A 20,477-nucleotide genomic window follows, 5' to 3' on the forward strand; every position below is an offset into this window, starting at 1 on the left:
AGTGTGTGTGTGTGTGTGTGTGTGTGTGTGTGTGTGTGTGTGTGTGTGTGTGTGTGTGTGTGTGTGTGTGTGTGTGTGTGTGTGTGTGTGTGTGTGTGTGTGTGTGTGTGTGTGTGTGTGTGTGTGTGTGTGTGTGTGTGCGCAGTACACCAGCGTGTGTGTAATATTAATGTTAACATTATTAACCTGATATTGATGATGACAGTGGCAGTAGTTGTTGGTTTAATATTGGTTCATTAAAGGTGATATAGACAAGTTTCCAGTGTTTGTACACAGAAGTGAGTGTGTGTTTCCAAACAAAAAGACTCACTGGCTCTCAATTCAATTCTCTTTTATTTGTAATCGTGCATATAAAACATATTGCCCCTCAAATGCCCCATGCCACTACAGCATCGTTCATTCATGTGAACTACTCTGTCCACGGTTATTCATTGCAATGAAGAAAAATCGCTATGATGATCCGCGACGGCCTGTCACCGTTGGCGAGCACTGGTTGAATGCATGCTTCAAGCCGGCCGGCAGGCAGGCAGTCGCCGCGACGGTGCTGCGGTGCAGGGTGAAATACTATTACTCACTTCCACTTCCACCATTTCAACAAAAGCACATACAACCCACTCCACATGAACGAGAACGATATTGATGTAGGCCTAAACAGGAGATTTTATTGGGGTCTGAGTTGTTCTGTGGGGTGCTTATTGCTGCTGGTGTTGTTCAGTTTCACACCACCCAACCATGCACTATACATAGCGATTCTCATAATTTCAATAGGCTTACATATTAAATCATAAACATACTATTTCACATGAACAATGTTAGTGAAACTAAGATATGGGGATAATATTATACATTGCAATTGAAATCGCATCGCGATCGCGTTTTCATTATAATACTGCAGTGCTGGGTTGAACACACCGTCACAGCCTCGCGCTGCAATTGGCTAAAAGTTTAAATCCCCTCCGACGTCCCGAGTAGTAAACTGTAGTGGATATAAACAGTGCATTCAGCCACAGGGGGGGAAAGGGGGAGTGTGCTGTTGCAGGAGAACACCTCAGCATCATAATATAGGGAAAGATACAGGGGGAAAAGGCCAAAAGAATACATTTATATATATTTTAAATTATGGCTGAAAACTTGTCTATATCACCTTTAACCCATTAACGGCCTGAGGCAAATGCCTACTAAATCAGTAGTTCTCACACTTTAAAGAGTATTTTTTTTTAAATGTTCATAAACATGTACAAAGCTCACAGTGTGGCACGAAGTGAAGTCACGGGCTAGTAGATTTGCTGTTTTTGAATAGCCAACGCTAAAATCTAAAGTGACACAGATGCTTTCCAGGTTTTAATCGGTTAAAAACGTGCGTGAAAGTTTTATGATTTTGTTTTGCAGTCTTTTGTGGTTATTTGCCCTTTTTTTGCCTATTCGTGGGCGCCTACTAAAAATGACACTGTGGTGGCTGGTCATGATTGTGTGGTGGTGGCCACACAGTAATGCACATACAGTAGGGGAAACACTAGTGTACATCATGGTTTATTGTTTTGGCATAGAAGTGTTTATTTGCATGTCTTGTTCTGATGAATTGAAAATGGAGGACCCTTATGTAAACAAGTCTTAGTGCTTTTGTATTGACCTGTACCTTCCTTGAACTGCACCTATTCTACAAACTGTAAATACATTTTTATAACCAGGCTAGTTCCTGCCTGCATGGCAGAGACACTTAAAGGACCACTTCAGCACTTTTCAACCTATCTTCATATAACAGGTCCTCACTAATAATAATAATCATGATAAAATTGATTTCTTTTCCCTACTCAGTCTGTGTCTCATAGGAGGGCTGTGGGCACTTCAGAAACCCGTCCACCAGTGACATCATCGTTAGGCAGAATTTTTTTAGACGAGATCTTTTGACAAAAATGTTTAGATTTGTGTTATCGTGAAAAAGATGGCTTCCATTTTCGCATTGCAACTTTTCAGAACACGAGGGAAAATAAAGGGAAGCTCCGCACACTCAATCTGCGCACAATCTGTTTATTTATTTTATTTTATTTTTTGCAAGCTTTCGGTCTACTGACCTTCTTCAGGCATAATCAAAAAGTGACAAAGGACAGATATATATGTTCATCATTTGATTGGATGATTGATCACACCTATGTCAAACATTTCAATTTGAATGATAACTCATGGGAGTTGTAGTTCTCAGTGAAACTACAGAACACCCAAAGACACCAAGTGTCCATTTAGACAAGAGAAAAACATCACAAGGAAAAAACATCAAATATTTACAAACTAAGTAAACAAAAAAACAGAAAAAACAAAAGCCAATAAAGCAATCGAATGCAAACATCAGGCACATAGCCATCATAAAGCAAAGAGCAAATGTAATCTTTTGTCATCTGTTTATATAACAACACTCATATCGAAGTCTACATTGAGACCTAAGGGTTGTAAACTTTCTAAAGTGTGGATCCAATAGAGCTCTCTCTGGCATAACCTTCTGTCGACATCACCCCCTCTCTGAAGAGTAATCTGCTCTATTCCCTGGAACCTAAGGGAGGAGATAGGATGAGAGTGATTATTAAAGTGACAGGCTACGGGGTAGTTTTCATCTTTTCGTCTGATTGAACTTTTATGTTCACTGATCCTTTGTTTTAACACTACGAAGTCTGAAAAAAAATCACTACTACTCAGTCGGCTGAACGGTCAGGGGGACCGTGTTTTTGGTGCGATTTGATTGGCCACTCTCTCCCCCACACGTCCCTCTCCAGCTGGAGAAGACATTGTTCAAGCCTGCATCCCATTTCCAACGAATTAAATCATATGTTTCTTAACACATGTTTTCACTCCTAAAATGTATAAAACTAATAATACATGTGAAAAATATATATTTTGCCGTTGCCCGTTAGTACTATATTGCAACATAGCCATGGAAGAGTGTCACGTTGCTGCCTTTTGTTGTTATTTTTTTCTTTCCAAAAGAGCAAGATCACTTGTCTTTTCTTGTGTGTTATCGATGTAATTAATATATGTGACCCCACGCGATGTACAGACTGCTTGACTAGGCATGTAAACATGACATAATTGTATTAATGTTTAAGTGTAATGATGTTATTGACCGGATTGTCCGTAGTCCTCCAGCCGTTAGCTTACAGTTGCTAATATTATAAGCTAACAACATTACTAAAGCCAATGTATTGCATTAAATGCGGCCTGTCCGCGGTAAATTACTTATACAAGTGAGTCGCGTTATATTTACCTAAATTACCAGCCAAAGTACATTCCAAATAAACAATTATTAGCCACGTTATGTTGTTATATCAGTTTAATTAATAAAAAAAACATCGTTCATAATACGGCCGTTAGCACTGTGAATTCAACATCCGGTGAGGAGAGGATACGGTTCGTGTATGTGTTGTGTATGGAAGTCAGCGCATACAGTGGCTTACCGGATGTAAGCCTTGCACACTAAATAGAAAGCCTGCAGCCTGGTGATACAAAAAATAAACTCCACACGTGAAATGCACTGCATGTTGAGGAGAAACACCAGCTCAGCTGCTGTTTATAACATCGTGCAGTTATTGAATTCATGAACATTTGCATGCTTCCCTGAGAGGGGGAGAGAGAGAGAAAAAGTTTACAGATAAAGGACGGACAGGCTGAACTCTTTTGACTGACAAAGAGCTGGCGATATTGAGCCTATATGCCAGAACAAATTAATCCACAGCAGCATGCCTACATAAGTTCCACGTCGCTTGCAGAAAGAACTGTTCTTTTGACTGACAAAACATTTAGCGGTTCGGGAGGTCTATCTGGTTGGAATTATTCAAACACTTTTTATTTTGTATCGCGCATCGGCAAGCGTTCTCGCTTCATGGAAAGTAAATGTCGGGTCGAGTCTAACCGAGCATTCAATAATAATAATAATAATAACTGATAATAATCATTGTATTCATATTCCTATTATCTTATCAAAATAATAAACAAATTCCAAGTTAATTAACCAGCCAAACGTATATGATTTAATTCGTTGGACATGGAATGCAGGCTTGAACAACAACAATGCCGTCTCCAGCTGTCTGTTTGTGTGTTCTTTTTTTTTCTCCACCCTACCACCATAACCACCATAACTCGCTCATTTTTTGCTCATTTAAAAAAAAAAAAAATACCATGTAAACTATGGAATTGGGGCTTTCATTTGGTATATAAATCGGTTGTGTAGGCGCTCTCTACGAAACGATATCAAGTGAAAAGGAAATGTCGGGGAATCACCATTATCAAGCAGCGCAAACAAAAGACGAGAGGGGGAGAAAGGGTGACGGCGGTCGATTGGGCCGATTATAGTCAGACTGAGTAAGAGATATATGCCTAAAATCATATTTACAAAATGTTTCAAATGGAAAAAAAAACAGAGATGATTTCAACCCCCCCCCCCCCCCCCCCCCCTCTCTCTCTCTCTTTCTCTCATTAGCAGGCAGCAGGCACAGCACTACCCCTCTCTCTGTTTCTGGCGCCCCCTACTGGCATTAATAAGTCACATACTCGTGCTCATGACCACTGATACATACATAGGTGTACACGGACATCGCTGGTTAATTGTAGGAGTGGTTGCACCACTCAAAAAAGGGCACGAATGAAAACGGGACCATGTTTCTTTTGTGCGTTTTTGTTTAGACGTTGAGTGTTCTTCGAGTGTTCTTCGTACGAAACATGTGTAAAAAAAGGGCATGAATGAAAACGGGACCATGTTTCTTTTGTGCGTTTTTGTTTAGACGTTGAGTGTTCTTCGAGTGTTCTTCGTACGAAACATGTGTAGAAAAAGGTATCTTTCCTTCAAGTTGTATACTGCTTAATTTCCCAAAAGGTGTAAAATGCAGAAAAAAAAGGGCATGAATGAAAACGGGACCATGTTTCTTTTGTGCATTTTTGTTTAGACGTTGAGTGTTCTGTGTGTCCGTCGTCCCCCCCCCCCCCCCCCCATCCCACAGCGGCTCGGGAGCAGCTGCTCCGGGAGAAGGAGCGCCGGGCGCGGCTGCAGTACGAGCGCACGGTGGAGGAGCGCTGGCGGCGTCTGGAGGAGCAGCGGCAGAAGGAGGAGCAGCGCCGCGTGGCCGTGGAGGAGAAACGACGGCAGCAGCTGGAGGAGGACAAGGTCCGTGTGTAGCCCCACGGCCATTCAACCCATTCTGACCTGAGATCAGATTCATACGAGGTTTCCACTGGACACACAACTGGTCTGATTACCCCATTCTGACCTGAGATCAGATTCTAAGAAAATGTCAGTCGTTCTTCGATTTTTCAAAAATAGCAGACCTACAAGCTCATAGCGCGCCACTCGGTGGCGCGCTATGAGCTTGTAGGTCTGCTATTTTTCAATAGCTAAAGCATGACATGATGCTAACACCAATATGGGTTCCCGGTCAGAATGGGTTAAAACATTACGTTATAGAGCGTCGCAGTCCCTCCCCCTTTCAGAACGACGAGTGGCCCAGGAAATGAATCCCAATGCATTTCTCCATAGGCTTTTTCTAAAGTATTTATTTAAAGACGGTTACGCCGCGGACAAAGCCAACTCGAGTCGTGACAAATCTTGACAATGAACACAATATTTTGGGCCGATCAAATCACACAGCGTAAAGACAGTAAAGCTGAGATTCTCTTGTTAAACGTGAGATGTGACAGTAAAGTGTGATGTGACAGTAAAGCTGAGATTCTGAGCCACTGTGTGTATGTGGTTGTGTTCTGAGCCACTGTGTGTATGTGGTTGTGTTCTGAGCCACTGTGTGTATGTGGTTGTGTTCTGAGCCACTGTGTGTATGTGGTTGTGTTCTGAGCCACTGTGTGTATGTGGTTGTGTTCTGAGCCACTGTGTGTATGTGGTTGTGTTCTGAGCCACTGTGTGTATGTGGTTGTGTTCTGAGCCACTGTGTGTATGTGGTTGTGTTCTGAGCCACTGTGTGTATGTGGTTGTGTTCTGAGCCACTGTGTGTATGTGGTTGTGTTCTGAGCCACTGTGTGTATGTGGTTGTGTTCTGAGCCACTGTGTGTATGTGGTTGTGTTCTGAGCCACTGTGTGTATGTGGTTGTGTTCTGAGCCACTGTGTGTATGTGGTTGTGTTCTGAGCCACTGTGTGTATGTGGTTGTGTTCTGAGCCACTGTGTGTATGTGGTTGTGTTCTGAGCCACTGTGTGTATGTGGTTGTGTTCTGAGCCACTGTGTGTATGTGGTTGTGTTCTGAGCCACTGTGTGTATGTGGTTGTGTTCTGAGCCACTGTGTGTATGTGGTTGTGTTCTGAGCCACTGTGTGTATGTGGTTGTGTTCTGAGCCACTGTGTGTATGTGGTTGTGTTCTGAGCCACTGTGTGTATGTGGTTGTGTTCTGAGCCACTGTGTGTATGTGGTTGTGTTCTGAGCCACTGTGTGTATGTGGTTGTGTTCTGAGCCACTGTGTGTATGTGGTTGTGTTCTGAGCCACTGTGTGTATGTGGTTGTGTCTGAGCCACTGTGTGTATGTGGTTGTGTTCTGAGCCACTGTGTGTATGTGGTTGTGTTCTGAGCCACTGTGTGTATGTGGTTGTGTTCTGAGCCACTGTGTGTATGTGGTTGTGTTCTGAGCCACTGTGTGTATGTGGTTGTGTTCTGAGCCACTGTGTGTATGTGGTTGTGTTCTGAGCCACTGTGTGTATGTGGTTGTGTTCTGAGCCACTGTGTGTATGTGGTTGTGTTCTGAGCCACTGTGTGTATGTGGTTGTGTTCTGAGCCACTGTGTGTATGTGGTTGTGTTCTGAGCCACTGTGTGTATGTGGTTGTGTTCTGAGCCACTGTGTGTATGTGGTTGTGTTCTGAGCCACTGTGTGTATGTGGTTGTGTTCTGAGCCACTGTGTGTATGTGGTTGTGTTCTGAGCCACTGTGTGTATGTGGTTGTGTTCTGAGCCACTGTGTGTATGTGGTTGTGTTCTGAGCCACTGTGTGTATGTGGTTGTGTTCTGAGCCACTGTGTGTATGTGGTTGTGTTCTGAGCCACTGTGTGTATGTGGTTGTGTTCTGAGCCACTGTGTGTATGTGGTTGTGTTCTGAGCCACTGTGTGTATGTGGTTGTGTTCTGAGCCACTGTGTGTATGTGGTTGTGTTCTGAGCCACTGTGTGTATGTGGTTGTACAGTAAAGACAGTAAAGCTCTGTGTATGTTGTCTTGTCGTCCTTCAGGAGCGTCTGGAGGCTCTGATGAGACGCTCCATGGAGAGGAGTCTGCAGCTGGAGCAGAGGACACGCCGCTGGAACCGCTGTGCTGCCGGAGGTACCCATTCTGACCTGAGATCAGATTCTAACGCACAGAAGAATGGTGGTTCTTTAACGCATTCTGACCTGAGATCAGATTCTAACGCACAGGAGAATGGTGGTTCTTTAACGCATTCTGACCTGAGATCAGATTCAAAAAATGTCTTAAATCCTGACAGTTTAAAAAAATAGCAGACCTACAAGCTCACTATGAGCTTGTAGATCTGCTATTTTTCAATAGCTAAAGCATAACATAATGCTAACACCAAAAGGGGTTCCCTCCACAAAATGGGTTTACTCATTTTGGCCTGACGTCGAAATTTAAAAAAAATATTTTCTTTTTCTGAAAAACCTCATGTTTCTATATCGGTGGTTCTCAATATTTCATGACAAGGGCCCCGAGAATTATATGTAATATGCCGCCGACCCCCCGCCCCCCCCCCCCCCCATCTGAAAATAAATATATTCAAAGATTTGAGGCACATTTTCACGATTAAAAAAACAAACAGCAGACCTACAAGTTCATAGCGCGGCACTCGGTGGCGCGCTATGAACTTCTCTACCTGGCCTGCTCCTTGCATCCAGCCTGGCTGTTTGACTGAGAGGAGTGGATGGATGGATGGATGGATGGATGGATGGGTGGGTGGGTGGAGGGAGGGAGGGAGGGAGGGAGGGAGGGAGGGAGGGAGGGAGGGAGGGAGGGAGGGATGGATGGATGGATGCGTGGGTGGATGGGTGGAGGGATGGATGGATGGGTGGGTGGGTGGGTGGAGGGAGGGAGGGAGGGAGGGAGGGTGGAGGGAGGGAGGGAGGGAGGGAGGGAGGGAGGGAGGGTGGATGGAGGGAGGGAGGGAGGGTGGATGGAGGGAGGGAGGGAGGGAGGGATGGATGGTTCTCCTATTGTTCCTCACAGACAGAACGAGGTTGAATCCGAAGCTGATGTTGTTCCTTCCTGTGCATCACATCCATGGATAAATATACTGTTGCATGATGTTCTCTGCCATGCTAAGGGGGCTAAGATGATGCGCAATGAATTTAATAATTATTACATTTTACTTTCATTGCAGACATTATTCTAAATGAACATGTATCCCATTTGTGACCAGATTTGACTGAGAGCCTGCCAGCGCGCAAACCTCCAGCTTTTCGCTTTATTTTGTTTTAATCCAAAATGAGTTAATAGCACAGGCAGACTCTTCACATACTAGAGCATGTCTAAAATGCTTAAATGTGTAGCTATTGTAATGTTAGAGACCACAGAATTTAACCTTTCAAGCCTGTTTTCTGCAAGACTTTACTCTGTAAGCCATATCTCCAAAACTGGTGGGTCAAACTGAACAACCAATATGTCAATTTGAAGCTATGATTTTCATATGAAAATTCAAACTAATCCAATGGCAGTCCCTCAGTCAAATCTGGTCACATTTGTGTAGAACGTAGTTTGGAATGCAGCTCTTCATGGTCAACCTATGGTACTATCCAGTGGTCTTATAGGCAATGACAATGTGACAAGTGAGTCATTCCCCAAAACCGCTACGATTTGCAGTCCCTTTGACCTTTTAAGTTGTATTATATTGAGTGAGTCACCAAAATGTATTTTTAAAAGCGTTTTTTCATCAATTTATATGTTCCCTTTAATATTGTGTAAAAATTACATGGATTGTATCTTCATATCAGAAATTATCTTGATTTCTTTCAATAGACACCCCCTATTTTGTCAAAATTATTTTAGAAGATGGAAAACTATTATTTGTGAAAATTATGTTTGTTATTTCAACAATATATCTGATTTCTTAATCTCATGTTCAAAGTCTGGTTTGACTGTCTGCAACTGGACCAACCGGGATTTGCATAACGAATGAGCTATCAATGAACAATCTAGGATGTATAGTTAATAATCATGTACAGTCAATCTGCATATCATTAGGATTGTACAATATATCAACGGCAATACATTTGTAGCAGTTTAGTTGGAAATGACTTGGAATGGTTGAGACAAAGCCGGTGACCTTGCATGTGCTTCTCCCGCCCAGCTTTCCGACCTTCTGTCTCAAGTCAGAAGAAGCCCTTCAGTCATATTCACTGTTCAGTAGCAGTGGAATGAATGGACCTCAGAGTTCTACCCGACGACAGGCTTGTGATGAAAGACAGAATAATAATAACAAAACCAGCGAGACATGGCCAAAGCATTTCCGGGGGTCCCCCAGCCAAAGAAACGCTGAGAACCCCTGCCCTACTGTATAGTGTAGGGCAGGGGTGCACACTGTATAGGTTTGGGTTTACTGCATTGCATCTCTGCATTCCTGTTGGTGGCCCTCTTCGCACCCATTGGTTGCCGTTTGGTGGTTGGACAAAAATCCTCTCTCTCCATCCACTACCATTGAAATAAGGTGTTTTTCAGTTGCTTGGTATTGATATTCTGTGCACTCAATTAATTATTTCAAACTTGGTGTCAAGGAAAAAGGAACATCACAGGTGCAGCATGGTGACTGCAGGGCATATCATCGTTTGTTTTTAGCTTTTTTTCCAAAAATGATCTTTTATCAAATTCAAACATAAACAAGGCGGAACAAGGCAGAAAGAACCTGCTGGTTAGTCAGTCGGGGACCAATCAGAAGGCTGACAAAGACGCGTTGGGGGACGTTGGGAGAAGGAGTGTGTATTTGCCAAGGGGCCAGCTCTTAGGGTATATATGAATAGAGACGGCACCCGGAGGAAACCCTGAGGAGAAATGGACATAGTGGCCGAATTTGGTATTGCAGCTGGAGCCAGCGCTGGTCCATTGACTATCATTGTGCACGTTCATGTTATTGGGGCCATGACACGTGAACGAATGTTTCATACGTGAACGCGCACAAACGGCACAATGGTAGTCAACGACCAGCGCGTTCATGTTATTGGGGCAATCCATCCCAGAATGCACTTGTTCCTAGGAGTGAAATCGCCTCATGTGCTTTTGAGCAACTTAATGCAAGTGGATGGGAGGAGGAATCCGGTGCCGTCTCTATTCATATATACTCTAGGGGCCAGCTAGGCACTCCAACGTTGAAGCACTGGGCCCTAGTGGTAAGAGGAAGGACTGCAGGCGGACCCGTGGATTCATGACGAGGAAACCCCGTGCAGCTGCAGGGCTTTAACATTGAGCGCTCGGTTGCACTTCCGCATTTGACCTCCAAATTTTGGAGGTCAAATGCGGAAATGCCGGCCACTGAGCAACTTCCACTGACATGAATAGCGGAGGGGGCGGAGCTTCGCGCCAGATCAGTCTCTATCCTTTTAATACTCTATGGTATTTGCGCTTAATGCTCTGATGTCTCTGCTCTGCTCCCCCCCCCCCCCGGCCCCGCCCTGCTGCCCTCTGCTGGTCTGGCTGTGTAGGTGACAGTGAGAATGCCCCCCCTTTCTCCTCCTCCTTCGCTGCCTCCGCCTTTCCCCATGGCATTGCCCGCCCCCTTCCTGCTTCCAGCGAATCTGGTAAAGTTGTGCCCCTCCTCAACCCCCGCCCGCCCACCCCTCTAATCCACCCCGCCCCAATCACCCACCTACCCTCGTCTCATATCACTGCATCTCTCCATCCTCCCATGTCATCTGTCCCTCGTCCCATATCACTGCATCTCTCAATCCTCCCATGTCATCTGTCCCCTCGTCCCATATCACTGCATCTCTCCATCCTCCCATGTCATCTGTCCCTCGTCCCATATCACTGCATCTCTCCATCCTCCCATGTCATCTGTCCCCTCGTCCCATATCACTGCATCTCTCCATCCTCCCATGTCATCTGTCCCCTCGTCCCATATCACTGCATCTCTCCATCCTCCCATGTCATCTGTCCCCTCGTCCCATATCACTGCATCTCTCCATCCTCCCATGTCATCTGTCCCCTCGTCCCATATCACTGCATCTCTCCATCCTCCCATGTCATCTGTCCCCTCGTCCCATATCACTGCATCTCTCCGTCCTCCCATGTCATCTGTCCCTCGTCCCATATCACTGCATCTCTCCATCCTCCCATGTCATCTGTCCCCTCGTCCCATATCACTGCATCTCTCCGTCCTCCCATGTCATCTGTCCCTCGTCCCATATCACTGCATCTCTCCGTCCTCCCATGTCATCTGTCCCTCGTCCCATATCACTGCATCTCTCCATCCTCCCATGTCATCTGTACCCTCGTCCCATATCACTGCATCTCTCAATCCTCCCATGTCATCTGTCCCCTCGTCCCATATCACTGCATCTCTCAGTCCTCCCATGTCATCTGTCCCCTCGTCCCATATCACTGCATCTCTCAGTCCTCCCATGTCATCTGTCCCCTCGTCCCATATCACTGCATCTCTCAGTCCTCCCATGTCATCTGTCCCCTCGTCCCATATCACTGCATCTCTCCATCCTCCCATGTCATCTGTCCCTCGTCCCATATCACTGCATCTCTCCATCCTCCCATGTCATCTGTCCCCTCGTCCCATATCACTGCATCTCTCCATCCTCCCATGTCATCTGTCCCCTCCTCCCATATCACTGCATCTCTCCATCCTCCCATGTCATCTGTCCCCTCGTCCCATATCACTGCATCTCTCCATCCTCCCATGTCATCTGTCCCCTCCTCCCATATCACTGCATCTCTCCGTCCTCCCATGTCATCTGTCCCTCGTCCCATATCACTGCATCTCTCCATCCTCCCATGTCATCTGTCCCCTCGTCCCATATCACTGCATCTCTCAGTCCTCCCATGTCATCTGTCCCCTCGTCCCATATCACTGCATCTCTCAGTCCTCCCATGTCATCTGTCCCCTCGTCCCATATCACTGCATCTCTCCATCCTCCCATGTCATCTGTCCCCTCGTCCCATATCACTGCATCTCTCCATCCTCCCATGTCATCTGTCCCCTCGTCCCATATCACTGCATCTCTCCATCCTCCCATGTCATCTGTCCCCTCGTCCCATATCACTGCATCTCTCCATCCTCCCATGTCATCTGTCCCCTCGTCCCATATCACTGCATCTCTCCATCCTCCCATGTCATCTGTCCCTCGTCCCATATCACTGCATCTCTCAATCCTCCCATGTCATCTGTCCCCTCGTCCCATATCACTGCATCTCTCCATCCTCCCATGTCATCTGTCCCCTCGTCCCATATCACTGCATCTCTCAGTCCTCCCATGTCATCTGTCCCCTCGTCCCATATCACTGCATCTCTCCATCCTCCCATGTCATCTGTCCCCTCGTCCCATATCACTGCATCTCTCAGTCCTCCCATGTCATCTGTCCCCTCGTCCCATATCACTGCATCTCTCCATCCTCCCATGTCATCTGTCCCCTCGTCCCATATCACTGCATCTCTCAATCCTCCCATGTCATCTGTCCCCTCGTCCCATATCACTGCATCTCTCCATCCTCCCATGTCATCTGTACCCTCGTCCCATATCACTGCATCTCTCAATCCTCCCATGTCATCTGTCCCCTCGTCCCATATCACTGCATCTCTCCATCCTCCCATGTCATCTGTACCCTCGTCCCATATCACTGCATCTCTCAGTCCTCCCATGTCATCTGTCCCCTCGTCCCATATCACTGCATCTCTCCATCCTCCCATGTCATCTGTCCCCTCGTCCCATATCACTGCATCTCTCAATCCTCCCATGTCATCTGTCCCCTCGTCCCATATCACTGCATCTCTCCATCCTCCCATGTCATCTGTACCCTCGTCCCATATCACTGCATCTCTCAATCCTCCCATGTCATCTGTCCCCTCGTCCCATATCACTGCATCTCTCAATCCTCCCATGTCATCTGTACCTCGTCCCATATCACTGCATCTCTCAGTCCTCCCATGTCATCTGTCCCCTCGTCCCATATCACTGCATCTCTCCATCCTCCCATGTCATCTGTCCCCTCGTCCCATATCACTGCATCTCTCCATCCTCCCATGTCATCTGTCCCCTCGTCCCATATCACTGCATCTCTCCATCCTCCCATGTCATCTGTCCCCTCGTCCCATATCACTGCATCTCTCAGTCCTCCCATGTCATCTGTCCCGGGATTATGTCTGTGTTTGTTTTGTTTCTTTGTTTGCCTTTTAGTTTTAGTCTTGCGTCGTGTGGTGACATCTACGTTCAATGGTATGGGCTAGAAGAACAGCAGAGAAAACAAGCCTATATGGCCACTGTTTGGAAAATAAATCAAACGCGGTCATAATGTGTTTAGTTTTAGTTTATTTGCACGTTCTGTACATTTTTACATGATAAAAACCAAAATGGAAAATAAAAAAATAAAAAGTATACTTTTATACGGAAAGGAACACGAATCTAAATCAAAACATGATGTGACGGAAAGGCCGAAATACCCAGAAGGGCTTGTCGAGTGGCCTTATAGTGGAACTATAAGGTGTCAATGAAGATATGGGGAATATAACAACAAAAACAGTAATAATAATAATAATAATAAATATGAGGGACCACCCTAACGTCTTTGTTCTGCCATGCCGTTCTATTTCTTTTTTTTAATCCTTGAATATTTTTTTTGGCCCGTTTGTAGTTTAATTTAGATGTCACCACCAGACCATGTCGGTATATGGGCAGAGATCTCTGATCGGCTGGCTATATAACCAAGACTATGTGTTTCCTTTGGATGGGCTGAGTGGATGCTCAGCTGAAAGATAACTATATGTATATAACTATATGTTGCCTTTGGATGGGCTGAGTGGATGCTCAGCTGAAAGATAACTATATGTATATAACTATATGTTGCCTTTGGATGGGCTGAGTGGATGCTCAGCTGAAAGCCAGAGGCAAATGAATACGGTATGTTTTCCATGAACGGTGACAGCCATCGTAGAGGTCTCTTTAGTCGCATTTATTCTGTTGTCTGTCCTAAAGACGGATGCATTTATTCTGTTGTCTGTCCTAAAGACGGATGCATTTATTCTGTTGTCTGTCCTAAAGACGGATGCATTTATTCTGTTGTCTGTCCTAAAGACGGATGCATTTATTCTGTTGTCTGTCCTAAAGACGGATGCATTTATTCTGTTGTCTGTCCTAAAGACGGATGCATTTATTCTGTTGTCTGTCCTAAAGACGGATGCATTTATTCTGTTGTCTGTCCTAAAGACGGATGCATTGATTCTGTTGTCTGTCCTAAAGACGGATGCAGAGACGGATTGTTTGTGGAGGACGTACTGTCAGCAGAACAGACACACATAGACATCATTCTTTGCAACTTTGCAAATGCTGCAGATTGTTTCTTATTCCAGACATTTCCTCTTGGGTTCAAAGTGCAGAAATAATTCTCCGTGGTACAGTAAAAATAATAATAATAACAAAGTGGGACTCCTACCATGGCTGTATCTTCTGGAAATAAAAGAGAAAGTCAATTGTGTGTGGAACGAACAAGCTGTTTGGTGTTAGAAAATGTGACGTTCTCGTGTGCAAATGTGTTTGTGTGTGTGTGTGTGTGTGCAGTATATCTGTGTGTAGTACATGTGCACAGTTTGTGTGTGTGTTGTGTGTCTCTGAGTATTAAGCAGTATAGCAATTTAGTTTTAGCATTTAGCTACAGTAGATTTTTTTCACTATATGACATGACCAGAACACATATTCTTTATTCTTTAATACTTTATTTTTTTGTCGTGAGTGAATTACAAAGATCACACCTGTGTGAACTGAGTGGTGCAACTCCCCTCTCCCCCCCCCTCTCTCATTAGCAGGCAACAGTGCAGCACTATATCTCTCTCTGTTTCTAGCACAACAGCGCCACTTTTGCCCCTACTGGTAGTACTCAAAGTAACATAGTAACATAGTCACGTACATAGTCACATAGGTTAACACGGACATTGATGTTCCTTGGAGTGCTTGCACCACTCAAAAAGAAAAAACTGAAACGTTGATTTTTGGATGCCATGGTTTCTTTAAAATGTCGAGCTGCCATGTCACACTGCACAAAGGATGTATTTTTTATCCGTGGACATTTCCTCACAACATTGGAATGATATGGCGTTCACGTTCAACATCACCGTTAACGTGACATCACATCGAGAATGACGTAGGCACTTCTTCAATCGCACAGGTGTTATTTAATTGTGGTGATTAGTGGCGTATTCACTGTGTTCGATGTCGTTTTGGGTGGGTATGTATACATGTATGTACGTATTGGGCTTCTCTCTGTGTGTGTGTGTGTGTACCAACGTGAGCTCTGTATACGTTGTCCGTGTTCGTTTTGTGAAAGGAGAAAGCGGATGCCTTTATGTGGTGAATTAGGGATAGTTGATACCCGGCAGCTGTGCTCATTGCACTGACTGCACCCCCGGAGAATTGCAAAAAGAAATAGCCGATCTACAAGCTCACAATTACTATTTTCACTATAGTCGCCGGACAGCGATGTATAAAGTGTTTAAATGCTGACAGCCTCTGCTTGTCAGACAACAAATGCTATCGTGCCATTGGCCGTGATTTGCACTGTGTGTGTGTGTGTGTTATTGAAGAAATCAATACGCAACGCAGTCTTTTCCTTCTTATCCACGCCAGCATTTTCCCTTTTCTTTTTTTTTTTACGCTTGCTCATCGATTTGAAAGAACATCAGGAGAATTTGATCCGAGCTAAATTAATGTTTGTTTTATTTTATTTTTTTATTGCTAGACTAATGAGTCTGACGCTATGCGGTAGAATATGATTATATATTCCGTCCGGCCTATAAAACACAATATTGTTATTCGCCTCAAAATATTCAGCCAATATTCTCCTGGCTACAGTAACCAACAGCACATACAGGCATGCTCCTTGGCTAGTATCGTATTCTCTCTCTCTCTCTCTGTCTCTGTGTCTCTCGCTCTCTGTGTCTCTCTCGCTCTCTGTCAATGGCTTAATGATGTATGTCTGTCTCTCTCTCTGTCTCTCTCTCTCTCTCTCTCTCTCTCTCTCTCTCTCTCTCTCTCTCTCTCTCTCTGTCTCTGTGTCTCTCGCTCTCTGTGTCTCTCTCGCTCTCTGTCAATGGCTTAATGATGTATGTCTCTCTCTCTCTCTCTCTCTCTCTCTCTCTCTCTCTCTCTCTCTCTCTGTCTCTGTGTCTCTCGCTCTCTGTGTCTCTCTCGCTCTCTGTCAATGGCTTAATAATGTATGTCTCTCTCTCTCTCTCTCTCTCTCTATCTCTCTGTCTCTGTGTCTCTCGCTCTCTGTCAATGGCTTGATAATGTATGTCTCTCTCTCTGTCTTCTTCTGTCTCTCACTTTCTCTCTCTCTCTCTCTCTCTCTCTCTCTCTCTCTCTCTCTCTCTCTCTGTCTCTGTGTCTCTCGCTCTCTGTCAATGGCTTAATGATGTATGTCTGTCTCTCTCTCTGTCTTCTCCTGTCTCTCACTTTCTCTCTCTGTCTCTGTGTCTCTCGCTCTCTGTCAATGGCTTGATAATTTATGTCTCTGTCTCTCTGTCTTATTCTCTCTCTCTCACTCGTTCTGTCTTTCTTTTTGTATCTCTCTGTCTTTTCTATTCCTGTCTATTCTGTACTATACTCTCTTTCTCTGTCTCTCTCGGTGTGTCTTCTGTTAATTGTACACCAAAACGTGTTTTTGTTTTTGTGTGTGTGTGTGTGTGTGTGTGTGTCCGTCACTCGATTGGTTGACGTGCCGTGTGTGCGTGTGCGTGTGCGTGTGCGTGCGTGTGCGTGTGTGTGTGTGTGCGTGTGTGTGTGTGTGTGCGTGCCCTCACAGCGCCCTGCAGCCCTCACAGGTCACCGTTCCGTGGCAGCCTGCACCCCGCCGACCACAACAGAATGGGCCTTCTGATTGGCTCCCAGTCCACCCCCAACACCCCCAAGGTCAGCACCCCCCCACCCCCTACACACCCCCTACACACCCCCAACACACCCCCTACACACCCCATACACCCCCTACACCCCCACCCCCTACACACCCCTACACACCCCCTACACACCCCCAACACACCCCATACACACCCCATACACACCCCCTACACACCCCCTACACACCCCCTACACACCCCCTACACACCCCATACACACCCCTACACACACCCTACACACCCCCTACACACACCCTACACACCCCCTACACACACCCTACACACCCCCTACACACCCCATACACACCCCCTACACACCCCATACACACCCCTACACACCCCCTACACACCCCATACACACCCCTACACACCCCCTACACACCCCCTACACACCCCCTACACACCCCATACACACCCCCTACACACCCCCTACACACCCCCTACACACCCCCTACACACCCCCTACACACCCCCTACACACCCCCTACACACACCCTACACACCCCCTACACACACCCTACACACCCCCTACACACCACCTACACACACCTACACACCTCCTACACACCCCCTACACACCCCCTACACACCCCCTACACACCCCCTACACACCCCCTACACACACCCTACACACCACCTACACACACCTACACACCTCCTACACACCTCCTACACACCCCCTACACACCCCCTACACACCCCCTACACACCCCCTACACACACCCTACACACCCCCTACACACCCCCTACACACCCCCTACACACACCCTACACACCCCTACACACCCCCTACACACCCCATACACCCCCTACACACCCCCTACACACCCCTACACACCCCCTACACACCCCATACACCCCCTACACCCCCACCCCCTACACACCCAATACACACCCCCTACACCTTAGTCTTAGTTTTAGTCATCGTAGCTTAGTTTTCATTTAGTTTCCATTTAGTTTTTGTCAGTGAAAAAAGGTAGTCGACGAACATTTTTCGTCTTAGTTTTAGTCGACGAAATCAACACTGGACAGATTAAACGACAGTGACACAGACAGAGAAGGCTCCCTTGACTCAAATACACCAGAGTAAGGCTGAGTGTGGACAAGGACGGACGCATGCACACCGCACAGACTAACAGTCTGCTGAGACGTAGGAGGACACTATAGGCAGGAGGAGAACCATAGTCCTAGAGACCTCCGTGGACTTATCTATAGCTGGAAGCCTGGAGGAGAGGGGCAGTGTAACTGCTGACCCGCCAACTGGAGAGTGTAGTGGTTGAGGGTTGAAACCTTAGAGTATATATGAATAGAGACGGCACCCAGAGGAAACCCTGAGGCCAAATGGACATAGTGGCCGAATGAAGGTATTGCAGTTGGCCCCAAACACATGAACGTGCTGGTCCGTTGACTTGACTATCATTGTGCACGTTCACGACGGCACGTGAATGCTGTTTCATATACGTGAACGCACCTGTAACGCATGTGAACGCGTGCAATGATAGTCAACGGCAGCGCGTTCATGTGTTTGGGCCCAATCCATCCCAGAATGCAATCTGTTCCTACCCGGAAGGAGGAGTGCAAAATCGCCTCATGCGCTTTTGAGCAACTCAATGCAAGTGGATGGAAGGAGAACTCTGATGTCTTCTCTATTCATATATACTCTAAGGTTGAAACACTCTAAGAAGGTTGGAGACCAACTGACGACTTCTCTTCCAGGCCAAGGCTCCATCCATTAGAAATGGATTATATTTGCATCTTTGATGTATTTACAAACATTGTGAGCTTGTAGATAGCTCTTTTGGCTATTTGTGAATATTGTAACAGAAAAGAAACATGTATCTGACCCGGGGCACCCTATAGGCTGCAACGCTAGCCTGACAAGCGTGTCGCAGGTTCGAATCCCGATGACCTTTAGCTGCGTGTCACTCCCCATCTCTCTCTCTCCATTTCGGGTTGTGTCTACTGTATGAATAATGGCTTAAAAGCCCCGCCAAAGAGAGAAGAAAAAGAAAAAACGGCATTTATGCCAAATTTGCCCCAATTTGTACAATTGGGGCAAAGTGATGATGACATGCAATAATGTTTTATAACGTTTTTAAACTGTAATATACTGTAAGATAAATAATTATAAACATAGTTTACCCTTTCCAAAAGAAGTCTTACCAGAAGCAGGGATAAAACCTATCCCAACCTGCATTAACCCAATCTGCCCCACCTAAAAAAGTCATGACCATTGATTGATTGATTGAATAGATTTATTATACAATACATAAATGTATAAACAGCAACAGAGTACAGTCAAACTCTGATACTCGTGTCAGACTCAGAGCAGCAGAAATCAGAGTTAAGGTTATACGTATTTCCCCCTATAAGCAAATCCAATCGCTGCGTTTGCAGATGCAGAGGATCTGAGGCAGCGACACACCACGTAGTTCTGAGTGACGGAAGTGATTCTGTGTTTTGTTTGTTGCAGTGCAGCCTTTGTGCTATTTATGGCTCAGTGATCACGCAGACAGCTTGGCGGCGTGTGGGTATTATGGGATGCACTGCATGCACTGGGCTGGAGTTAGTAAGTGTTGCACTGGGATTAACACGAGGGCATCGGATTCGTCACACAGATGTCTCATTACGCAAAGGCCACGACTCTTCCACCAGGCTTTAGAATAGATGACATCTTTGTGAAGCTTAATGAAGCACGTGTGTGTCATCATGTTTGTACTGGATTTGTAATAGTATACTGTTTGTCTGTGTAATGTGTTGCATTTTGAAAGTAACTGTTGTTCCTAACGCTGAATGCAATCAGAACTGCAGATTTAGGGCCGATTCATACTCTTATTTTACCGCTGTTTCGGCGAAATGATTTCGGCTCGTCAGACATTTTCAGTAGCACCGAAGAGCCGACTTTAGGACGGTACCCCCCCCCCCCCCCCCCCCCCCCCCCCCCCGAACCTCAAATGACGTCACATTGTAGGCTCTACAGAGCCGAACCCACTTTTATTCGTCTCTTAAATAGTGTGAATCGGCCCTTACTCCCAGTCTTCCGCAGTCTTCTGAAAACCCACCTCTTCAGACTCCATCTTAGTAGCACTTGCCCTAGCCTCGGCGACCTCACAGGCGTATGCAAATTAAGGCTCAACTTATGTCATTTAGAATTGTAGACATAGCATCTATACTCATAGTTTCACTGTACAGATATGCTACTGTTAGACAGATGCTAGGTTCTTAGCTTGCTTATGATTCTTGATGACTATTTCTATTTCTATGTATCTTTTTATTTTTTATATATATATCTTTTTTATCCCACGATTTTGTAACCCATTTTTCACCCCTGTGTCAATCATCTAATGTGATCCTGGGCTCTACACACCCTCCACCAACCTAGTCCCCATATATGGGGGACAAGGGGAGAGCAACGGACT

General features: G+C 45.7%; 1 protein-coding gene across 1 annotated transcript in view; it reads left to right on the forward strand.

Annotated features, from left to right (window-relative positions):
• Positions 1-20,477, forward strand: part of map7d2a (MAP7 domain containing 2a) — a gene marked incomplete at both ends in the record, with an annotated part of 49,399 nt that overhangs the window by 15,375 nt on the left and 13,547 nt on the right. Inside the window, 4 exons of the mRNA XM_083761048.1 lie at positions 4,983-5,146; positions 7,202-7,292; positions 10,652-10,747; positions 16,968-17,074. Coding sequence (XP_083617174.1) covers positions 4,983-5,146; positions 7,202-7,292; positions 10,652-10,747; positions 16,968-17,074 — 458 coding nt within the window. The remainder of the gene's footprint in view (positions 1-4,982; positions 5,147-7,201; positions 7,293-10,651; positions 10,748-16,967; positions 17,075-20,477) is intronic.

Source organism: Protomyctophum parallelum (genome assembly GCF_964188405.1).
Source record: "Protomyctophum parallelum genome assembly, chromosome: 1".
NCBI classification, from domain to species: Eukaryota; Metazoa; Chordata; class Actinopteri; order Myctophiformes; family Myctophidae; genus Protomyctophum; species Protomyctophum parallelum.